This window comes from Trachypithecus francoisi, unplaced genomic scaffold (assembly GCF_009764315.1).
Source record: "Trachypithecus francoisi isolate TF-2019V2 unplaced genomic scaffold, Tfra_2.0 Lachesis_group5, whole genome shotgun sequence".
Lineage (NCBI taxonomy): Eukaryota > Metazoa > Chordata > Mammalia > Primates > Cercopithecidae > Trachypithecus > Trachypithecus francoisi.
The window spans coordinates 111,832,922-111,844,031 of NW_022681470.1; the positions used below are offsets into that span (position 1 = coordinate 111,832,922).

At 45.5% G+C, this 11,110-nt stretch overlaps 1 protein-coding gene across 1 annotated transcript in view; it reads right to left on the reverse strand.

Moving 5' to 3' along the window:
- The window catches only part of STRIP1 (striatin interacting protein 1), a 28,722-nt gene extending 27,632 nt beyond the window's left edge, over window positions 1–1,090 (reverse strand). The window contains exon 1 of the mRNA XM_033198670.1: window positions 855–1,090. Coding sequence (XP_033054561.1) covers window positions 855–1,034 — 180 coding nt within the window. The 5' untranslated portion in view covers window positions 1,035–1,090. The remainder of the gene's footprint in view (window positions 1–854) is intronic.
- Between the last annotated feature and the right edge of the window lie 10,020 nt (window positions 1,091–11,110).

The window sequence follows — 11,110 nt, forward strand, 5'->3', positions numbered from 1 at the left end:
AAACGCCGCGACATGAGTATCTTCATTCATGAATTTTGCAAAGGGAGGTAGTGGGAGGAATTCTTTAACTTGGGGTGAGGTTACTAGTCAGCTCTAGACTATGCCATCTCCAGAACGGCAGGAACGGCTCACTGGCGAGACGAATGAATGCTGGGTCCTAACGGATGCTTAAAATGTCTATTTCTCATCTTTAACAGTTCAGTATCAGGCGCACTGGGCACAACACCCACCACAGGCACTGTCAATCCACGGCCTGATCTAGTTCAGGTCAGAAGAACAGGGCATGTTTCCCCTTCCTACTCTCGAAACCTACGGCCGCGCAATACTCTCAGTGATAATTAGCTCGGTCCGGCTCTAACTGCCTTCTAGATCCTTGCCGGTACCTTCCCTGCCCACAAGCGCCTTCCTCTGCACGCGGCAGGACCCAGGAGCTGGCGCCCGCGTGCCAGGGGCAGAGACCCGAGATGATTAGGTTGGGGGCGCGGCCGCCCAGCTCCCTGGAGTGCACCCAGACCCCCGACTCCTCAGCCCCGAGCTGGGGCGAAGGCGGCTTCCCCAGGGGCTGGGGCCTCGAGGCCACGCCCACAGCCGGGGCCGAGGGGAGCAAACCAGCAGTTGCCGGCTCCGGGAAGCTCTCCCGGGCGGCGGAGCACTAGCAAGGACCTCAGCTTCGTGCCCCCGACCCCAGGAGCTGCGAGCCTCGCTTCCTGCTCCTTTCGTTGTATACTGACAGTTCTCGGCCGGGCTCTACTGAGCCCTCTGGGAAGCCCAACCTGGCCCCGACAGTGGCCTCGGGCCCGGGACCCCCGGCGCCGCCCGCCCGGGTGCGAGCCTCGCCCCCCGAAGCTCCTGACCTCCGAGTCTTTGCGCTGGTTGCGGTTGAACTCCCGGGCTTTGCCCCCAGGAAGGAGGCCCGCGCCGGCCCGCGGTGCCCCGGGTGGTGGCTGTGCGGTTGCCGGCGGCGGAGGTGGCGGAGGCTGGGGCTGCTTGTTGTTCACGATCAGTGGGCCCGGACCGCCGGCTGCCGGCTCCATCTTGGCTGCTCCACACCCCCAGGTTGACTCGGGGACAACCGCTGTGATGCAAGTCTCGCGTGATTTTCTCGAGGAACTTTCCCTGGCCGCCATATTAAGTGTGGCGGCCAGTGTTAGAAGCCATCTTGGCTGACTAACACCTCGGGATATTCTGTCTGCAGCCCTTCCGTTGTTGATCTGTTTAGTTTTCCTCCTAACTTTCAGTTTCAGTTTAGATGTAATTTTGTCTGTGAGGCTTCCCTGCGCTTCTTCAGTCAGTTTAGTTACCCCTCCTTCCTCTAAATCGCTTTGCACTTGTCACTGATAGCCTTGTTCAAGGCTTAGGCGGAATTTGGTAATAAACAAAATGGATAGGATCCTAGTCTTCACAGGGTTACAGTTGTGACAAGTGCTAATCATTCATTCAACAAACATTTGATAAATGTCTCCTGTGCACCAAGCAGTGGGATAAAATGAGGAACAAGTGTCTGCAGTCATAGCACGTAATAGTGCTTGGTGAGTCAGACAAACAATAGACAAATATAGAGAAATAAATGCTGAAAAGTGTTAAAGGAAAATTTGTTCACGGCACTAATTACAGATGGTAAGGCAGACTTTATGTAAGAGAGCCCATGGTGATCGTTACAGGGACCACTGCAACCAGACCTTGCAGTGAAGAAGAGGAATTAGACTCAACTCTGACTCCAACAAGAAATAGTGGAGATTTATAACCAAAGAGCAGGATGACGGTCAGTGGACAGAAAACTGTCATGCCCCTCCTTGTGAAGAGACCACCAAACAGGCTTTGTGTGAGCAACATGGCTGTTTATTTCACCTGGGTGCAGGCGGGCTGAGTCTGAAAAGAGAGTCAGCGAAGGGAGATAAGGGTGGGGCCGTTTTACAGGATTTGGGTAGATAAAGGAAAATTGCAGTCAAAGGGGAGTTGTTCTCTGGCGGGCAGGAGTGGGAGTCAGAAGGTGCTCAGTGGGGGAGCTTTTTGAGCCAGGATGAGCCAGGCACAAGATAATGTCATCGCTTAAGGCAAGGACCTGCCATTTTCACTTCTTTTGTGGTGCAATGTCATCAGTTAAGGCCGGGCAGGGCCTTTTTCACGTCTTTTGTGATTCTGCAGTTACTTCAGGCCATCTGGGCGTATAGGTGCAAGTCACAGGGGATGCGATGGCTTGGCTTGGGCTCAGAGACTTGACAAAAACTACTAAGAGAAACACCAAGGATAAGAAATTTCTTGCTAAACTGACCTAACAGGATTATTGCTGAAAGCAGGACAGGGTGCTAAGATGTTGAGGGTGGTCAGATACGAAGTGCTATGGTTTGACTGTGTCCCCCAAATTCCATACGTTGGAAACTCAATCCTAAAGTTCGTATGTTGATAGTATTTTGAGGTGGAGCCTTGAAGGGGTAACTAGGATTAGATAAAATCATCAGGGTAGGGCCACTGTGATGGGACTGGTGGTTTTTTAAGAAGAGGACGAGTGATCTGAGCTGGCACACATGCTCTTGCTCTCTCATCCTGAGAGACTTTCTACCATGCAGTTTAAGAAAGCCCTCACCAGGTGCAACCCCTCGACTTTGGGCTCCCCAGACTCCAGAACTGCAAAAAATAACTTTCCTTCCTTTATAAATTACCCAGTCTTTGGTATTCTGTTATAGCAACAAAAAATGGATTAAGACGCCAAGAGTGGAGAGTTCTTGCACAAACTGGATTCAACAAGGACAGAAAGGGAAGCCCAAAGGGTTAGGCCTAGTCAGGAAGAGGACTAACAGGAGCCCGACTAGAGTTTTGGCCAAAGAAGAGAATCTTTGTTAGAAGAAACAAAAATTAAGAGGTTAAAAGGTGGCAGTGGGGCGGAGGATGGGTTGGTGGAGGCGGAGAATGTGGCTATAATACAAGCATGCTGCCCAAGGAAGGCAGGCCTGAGGGTGTGATTTTAGATGAGTTCTGAAAGAAGTGAGGAGAAGCCCTGCAAAGTTCCAGGAAGGGCACACAGACAGAGGAAACGGCTAAATGCAAAAGCCCTGATGTTAGAGTGTCTGGAATTGAGTGAGCCAAGCGAGGGATAGTAGTTGATGAGAGCCACATAATGATAATGCAGGGACCAGAAGAATGCAGGGCCTTGAAGGTAGTGGGAAGGAGTTTGAATTTTATTCTAAGTGAAATGGAAAACCATTCGAGGGTGTTAACCAGGGAGATGTTATGGTGTGATATTTACAAGTTCAATCTGGCTGCTTTTGGAGAAGGGATTGGAGAGTTGCAAGAGTGGATAAGGCAAGACAAGTTAGGGGACCATGTAGATGGAGATGATGGTGCTTGTACCAGAGCAGCATTGGGTTGATATTTCTATTTTGGTAGAAAATTTCTATTTGGTAGGTAAGGGGACAGGATTTGCTGGAATCTTATCAGCTGAGTGGGGGGAATAAACAATGACCCCCTAGATCTAGGTTTGGGCAACTGAGTGGATGGCTGTATCACTTTAATAAATAAGTAAGCCCAAGAGTAAGAAAAACAGGTTTAGAGGAAAGATCAAGACTTCAGTTTTGGACACATCAAGTTCGAGATACTCATCAGACATCTTAGAAGTGTTGTGTAATAATAGCTCTTACTATTATCTGTTGTTATACTGTGAAATCCTTAAAGGCATTTTATCTGTCTTTGTCTCTCCAGCTTTACATATTGCCTGCTTTACACCCCAGGCTCAAGTCCACAAAGTCCCTGTGATACAGCTCTCCAGGGATTTTCCCTGAGGTCCAACCTAGTAGGTGCTTAAAAAGTCTTTGTTGTAAATTAATAAATAACCCAAAACTACCACGCTGCTATTTCCTCCTATCTATCTTCCTGTGCCTATCATAAGCTGTGTCACCTGGGGAAAAACATGTTTCAGCTAAATTTAGAACAGGGAAGGTTTTGGTTCAGTAATTCCACTTCTAGTAATAGATTCGAAGGAAATAATCAGATTTAAATAAAGATAGGTGTACAATAATATTCCAGGCAATGGTGTTTTCAATAGTGTAAAGCTGCGATTAACCTAATTTGAGAAATAGCCAATAAGTAAATGGTTAACTTTGAGAGGCCAGGCACCATGGCTCACGCCTGTAAGCTCAGCACTTTGAGAAGTTGAAGTGGGAGGATCGTTTGAGCCCAGGAATTTGAGACCAGCCTGGGCAACAGAGCGAGACCCTATGTGTACCAAAAAAAAAAAAAAAAAAAAATCGGCCGGGCGCGGTGGCTCAAGCCTGTAATCCCAGCACTTTGGGAGGCCGAGACGGGCGGATCACGAGGTCAGGAGATCGAGACCATCCTGGCTAACACGGTGAAACCCCGTCTCTACTAAAAAATACAAAAAACTAGCGGGCGAGGTGGCGGGCGCCTGTAGTTCCAGCTACTCGGGAGGCTGAGGCAGGAGAATGGCGTGAACCCGGGAGGCGGAGCTTGCAGTGAGCTGAGATCCGGCCACTGCACTCCAGCCCCGGCGACAGAGTGAGACTCCGTCTCAAAAAAAAAAAAAAAAAAATCAAATTTAAAAATTTTTGAAAAAGAAATGGCTACTAATGGAATGGGGCATGCATAAGACAGAGTATACAGATCTGGAAGGAAAAAGAATCCCAAATGTGAAGGAGCAGAAGCGCAGCTGGAGAGCTCACTACTCCAACTTGCTAGGAAACTTTGAGAGAAGCACAACCCAGTGGAGAGTAGAAGTTGTAAAGTGTCTTCATGCACTTCTCTTTTTTTCCTTCCCCATCTGTAAAATGAGAATAATCCCACTTGCCTTTTTGTCGGAGGTGTGTGAACCAGGGCAACTCCATCTTGAATAGGGGCTTGGTAAAATGAGGCTGAGACCTACTGGGCTGCATTCCCAGGAGATTAGGGCATTCTTAGTCACAGGATGAGATAGAGGTCAGCACAAGATACACGTCATAAAGATCCTGCTGGCCGGGCGCGGTGGCTCAAGCCTGTAATCCAGCACTTTGGGAGGCCGAGACGGGCGGATCACGAGGTCAGGAGATCGAGACCATCTGGCTAATACGGTGAAACCCCGTCTCTACTAAAAAATACAAAAAACTAGCCGGGCGAGGTGGCGGGCGCCTGTAGTCCCAGCTACTCGGGAGGCTGAGGCAGAGAATGGCGGAAACCCAGGAGGCGGAGCTTGCAGTGAGCTGAGATCTGGCCACTGCACTCCAGTCCGGGCGACAGAGCGAGACTCCGCCTCAAAAAAAAAAAAAAAAAAAAAAAAAAGATCCTGCTGATAAAACAGTTTGCAGTAAAGAAGCCGACCCAAACCCACCAAAATCAACATGGCGATGAGAGTGACAGCTAGTCTCCTCACTTTTACACTCCCACCAGCACCATGACAGTTTACAAATGCCATGGCAACACCAGGAAGTTATCCCTGATGGTCTACAAAGGGGAGGCATGAATAACCCACCCCTTGTTTAGCATATAATCAAGAAATAAGCATAAAAATGGGCAACCAGCAGCCCTCGGGGCTGCTCCGCCTATGGAGCATCCATTCTTTTATATTTTCACTTTCATAATAAACTTGCTTTCACGTTATGCTATGGACTCGCCCTGCATTCTTTCTTGTGAGAGATCTAAGAGCCCTCTCTTGGGGTCTGGATTGAGATTCTTTCCTGTAACATTTTGAGCCATAGTGGCGGGTGCCTGAAATCCCAGCTACTCAGGAGGCTGAGGCAGGAAAATAGCTTGAACCTGGGAGGCAGAGGCTGCAGTGAGCTGAGACTGCACCACTGCACTCCAACCTGGGTGACAGAGGAAGACTGTGCCTCCAAAAAAAAAAAAGAAAAGAAAAAAGAAAACTATAAAGCATTATTTGTTTTTGTTTGTTTTAATAAAGGAGAATTATTACCAAGAGGTGATAACCAAGGTGAGAAGCCCTTCCTTCACCACGAGCAGTCATTGTTCAAGAGACTGGAGGAAGAAATTTCATATTTGAGCCATTCTAGTATTGCAGGAGCTGCAGGAATATAGTGGCTGCTCCAGTTGGGCTCTGTAGAAGGAAATTGGCATGTATTCTGTGCCTACAGCGTGTCAGGTACTGGGTAACATGTTTCACATTCATTGATACCTAAGTATATGCTGGGAGGCAGTGTGAGCCTGTTTCTAACAATTTCCATCCTAGCCCTGGACAATACATTGCTAGTCACTGAAATGCTCAATATTAAAGTAATCTATATAGCATATAAAACATTTATGGGTCTGGTCTTACCCTCTAGTTACTGTGTCACATGGAGTTCTCTCCATTAATGGCTGTCAGAAGAGAATAATATTAATAATGTTTTGGTTAATTAATAAGGCAAATAACTAATAGTTAATTCTGTCTTCCAAAGGGACCAGCCAGCTTCACTCTGTCTCAGGTCAGATTAATTTATAACATCTCAGCTTTCTTACATACAACATGAATTAGTCAAAAGACTAAGTCAAGGCTGGTCATGGTAGCTCATGCCTGTAATCATAGCACTTTGGTAGGCCAAAGTGGAAGGATCACTTGAGATCATGAGTTTAAGACCAGCCTGGGCAACATAGCGAGACCTGATCTCTATAAAAAAATTATATAATTAGAGGCATTGTGGTGTGCCTGTCATCCCAGCTGCTCAGGAGTCTGAGGTGAGAGAATCGCTTGAGACCAGGAGTTCTGGGCTGCAATGAGCTATGATCCTGCCATTGCACTCCAGCCTGGGAGAAAGAGCAAGACCCTGTCTCTAAACAGAAAACTGAAAAAAAGATTACGTCAAAGTATTATGTAATATACTGTATCTTTATGTATTTCCTAAACACCTGGGAAATTCTCAATTTCAAAATATAGGAGTTTCAGAGAAAGATTTTCAGACCTGTATTTTATTATCCTTTCTTGGCAGGAGACCCTGACAACCAGAGCACATGAGAAAACGCGCCATCTGGTGGTTGTAGTGGAGAACCACGCCACAAGACAGCCTGGAGGAAGAAAGGCCTGGCTCCAAGACAAGTACCCTCAGGGCCACAACCCAGAACAATTCCTTCTGGAGGACATTATAAAATGTCTTCAAAGTCCGGGCGGGGTGGCTCACGCCTGTAATCTCAGCACTTTGGGAGACCGAGGCGGGCGGATCACGAGGTCAGAAGATCGAGACCACCCTGGCTAACACAGTGAAACCCCGTCTCTACTAAAAATACAAAAAAAAAAAAAAAAAAGCCAGGGGTGGTGGTGCGTGCCTGTGGTCCCAGCTACTCCGGAGGCTGAGGCCGGTGAATCGCTTGAACCTGGGAGGCGGAGGTTGCAGTGAGCCGAGATTGCACCACTGCACTCCAGCTTGGGCAACAGAGTGAGACTTCTCAAAAAATAAATAAATAAATAAATGAAATAAAATGTCTTCAAGGGCTGCCTGTGTGGACAGATGAGATGTTACTTCAGCTTAATAAGTTACTATTCAATGTATTAACGTAACAAAAACATGACTTAAGCTTTTTGAAGTTCAGCTTATAGGCCAGGCGTGGTGGCTCGCACCTGTAATCCCAGCACTTTGGGAAGTCAAGGCGGGTAGATCACTTGAGGTCAGGAGTTCAAGATCATCCTGGCCAAGATGGTGAAACCCCATCTTTACTGAAAATACAAAATCTTACACGGGAGTGGTGGTACATGCCTGTAGTTTCAGCTACTCAGGAGGCTGAGATGGGAGCATCGCTTGAACCCAGGAGGCAGAGGTTGCAGTGAGCCGAGATCATGCCACTGCACTCCAGCCTGGACAACAGAGTGAGACTCCATCTCAAAAGAAAAAAAAAAGTTCAGCTTATAAATCTTATTGTAAAAACCTAGCAAATATTAATGACGTCTAAGGGATTTTGAATATCCCACTTAAAAACTTAAATTCCTTTAAACCTTTTCAAATATGTTTATACATTTAATAAGTTACCTTTTGTCAATGGGCACAAAATACAAACAAAATAAAAGCAAACAAAATATTATTCTTTTCTTTTCCTTCTTTCCTTCCTTCCTTCCTTCCTTCCTTTCCTTCTTTTCTTTTCTTTTTCCATTTGAGACAGAGTTTTCGCTCTTGTCACCCAGGCTGGAGTGCAGTGGCACAATCTTGGCTCACTGCGACCTCTGCCTCCCGGGTTCAAGCGATTTTCCTGACTCAGCCTCCCAAGTAGCTGGGATTACAGGTGCATGCCACCACACTCCACTAATTTTTTGTGGTTTTAGTAGAATTGGGGTTTCACCATGTTAGCCAGGCTGGTCTCGAACTCCTGACCTCAGGTGATCTGCCCACCTCGGCCTCCCAAAGTGCTGGGGTTACAGGCGTGAGCCACACACCTGGCCAAAATACTATTCTTAAAAGTTCTGATACTGTGTACTTGTATGTTTCCAATATATAGCATAAATTTCCAATACTGTATGTGAAATTGGTTGCAACTTAAAATTGCAAGTTTAAATTGATTATTGAAGTACACATTTCTAAATTGCAATAACAATTACCTTCCCAAGCACTATCTGAGTTGCTTTATCAGTTTGCGAGATTTCCTAATCCTAAAGTGAATCCTGGCCAGGATGCGGGTGAATTTAGCATCTGCAACCTAGACTGGAACACTCTTTGTTCGATATCCTTTTCTTTCATGTTGATTCTCTGTTTCTGCGTTCACACAGAGATCCCTCTTCTTACCTAACAGATTGCAAATCAAATGCTTTCTGATACATCTTTACCTTTATACCTAACACAACTTTTATACCTGGGATCAGAAAACTTTCTGTAAAGGGCCAGATAGTAAGCATTTTGGGTTTTGTGAGACATTTGTTTGCACCTATTCAGCTTTACCACTGTGGCACGAAAGTAGCCATAGACATTTCATAAATGAATGAGTGTGGCTATGTATTAAAGTTCCATTTATGGACACTAAAATTTGAATCTTATATAAGTTTCACATATCACAAAATATTAGTGATTTTTTTCAACTGTGTAAAAACGTAAAAAGCATTCTTAGCTTGTGAACTACACAAACACAAGCAGTAGGCCAGTTTGGCTGGTGGGAGAGCTATAGTTTTGCCAACCATTGCCTAAACCCATGTTTCATACCCGTTAGCAGAGAAGTACAGATGTTAACTCTTCTTTTACATTCTTTCAAAATTTACAAATTTCTCTAGAAATGTCCTAAATTCAGAAGTTATTTGGTGGGGAAGACTTTGTTCAGTATCCATAACCAAGGAACACTCTGGAGTAGTTTCTTGCAACCCCACTCGTCCCTTTGTTTTTTTTTTTTTTGAGACAGGGTCTCACTCTTCTACCCAGGCTGGAGTGCAGTGACGTGATCAGGGTTACACTGCAGCCTTGACTTCCTGGGCTCAAGTAATCTTCCCACCTCAGCCCTCAAAGTTGTTGGGACTACAGGTGTGCACCACCACACCCAGCTAATTTTTTGAATGAGTCTCACTAATGTTGTGTAGGCTGGTCTCAAACTCCTGAGCTCAAGCAATCCTCCCACCCTGGCCTCGCAACATGCTGGGATTACAGGAGAAAGCCACTGTACCGGCCTCTGGTTTCTTGTCGAACCCTCTGGTCTGTGTATTACTTTAGTGGTGACGTATTGCCAGTGAAATACTTTTTTTGTATAGACATGTAAAATACTGTTTTTCTGTTGATTTTATTTTCTTTTACTAATCCAAAAGCCTTCACCTTTATTTTTGGTCTAAGATGTCCCTAAATAGAGCACAATTGATTTTTAAAGTTTTCTCAATCAAGCTGGTCGGACTTTTTGATCTTCACATTCTCATTGAACAAAATTTTAACTCTGAAATAATCAAACTAACAAAAAAGTAGCAAGTATATTACAAATAATTTTTTCCAGACCCATCCGAAAGTGAATTGTTGACTTGATAACCCATCACTTCTAATGCTTTAGTGTTGATTTCCTACGAACAAGCATTCTATATAACCACAGATCAGCCATTAACATTTGGAAATTAACAGATATTACTATCGCCTCATCCTCCAAGCTCTTTCAAGTTTTATCAGTTGTCCCAATAAAGTCCTTTATATCTTTATATAGCAAAATGAACAAGTTCAGGATAGCATTTAGTTGTTGTATTAGTCTCCTGCAGTTCTTTAGTCATTCTTTGACTTTGATACCTTAGAAGAGCCAGTCCTTTTGTAAAATGTCCTTCAATATGGGTTTGTCATAGAAGGGATGCTGTGTTCTTCTCAATGCAACCTATCAAGTGGCAAAGATCTAGATTTGTCCCATTACTGAGGTTCATTTCTTTCCGTTGATTAAGGTGGTCTGCCAGACTTCACTACTGTGAAGCTACTCTTTTCCCCATTATTTAAGAAATACTTTATGGAAGGCTGCTTTGAAAGTATATACAGGCTGGGCACGTTGGCTCACACCTGTAATCCCAGCACTTTGGGAGGCCGAGGCAGGTGGATCACATGAGGTCAGGAGTTGAAGACCAGCCTGGCCAACATGGTGAAACCCCATCTCTACTAAAAATATAAAAATTAGCCAGGTGTGGTGGTGGGAGCCTGTAATCCCAGCTACTCGGGAGGCTGAGGCACAAGAATCGCTTGAATCCGGAAGGCAGAGATTGCAGTGAGCCAAGACCACGCCATTGCATTCCACCCTGGGCGACAGAGTGAGCCTCCATCTCAAAAATAAATAAATAGAATAAAAGAAAATATGTACATATACCATTCCTCGTTAAACTTCTATTTACTTATTCAGTCATTCATTTCTATTAGCAGATTGTCATAGTTTTCTATTTTGTTCAATGGGTTACAAGTCATTACTATTCTGATGCTCAGATTGTCTCAGATTTACCCCATGTAAATCCCTTAAAGCTGGCTTATGTATTCTTTTTTTTTTTTTTGAGACGGAGTCTCGCTCTGTCACCCAGGCTGGAGTGCAGTGGCACGATCTCAGTTCACTGCAAGCTCCGTCTCCTGGGTTTACGCCATTCTCCTGCCTCAGCCTCCCGTGTAGCTGGGACTACAGGCGCCTGCCACTTCGCCCGGCTAGTTTTTTGTACTTTTTAGTAGAGACGGGGTTTCACCGTGTTAGCCAGGATGGTCTCGATCTCCTGACCTCGTGATCCGCC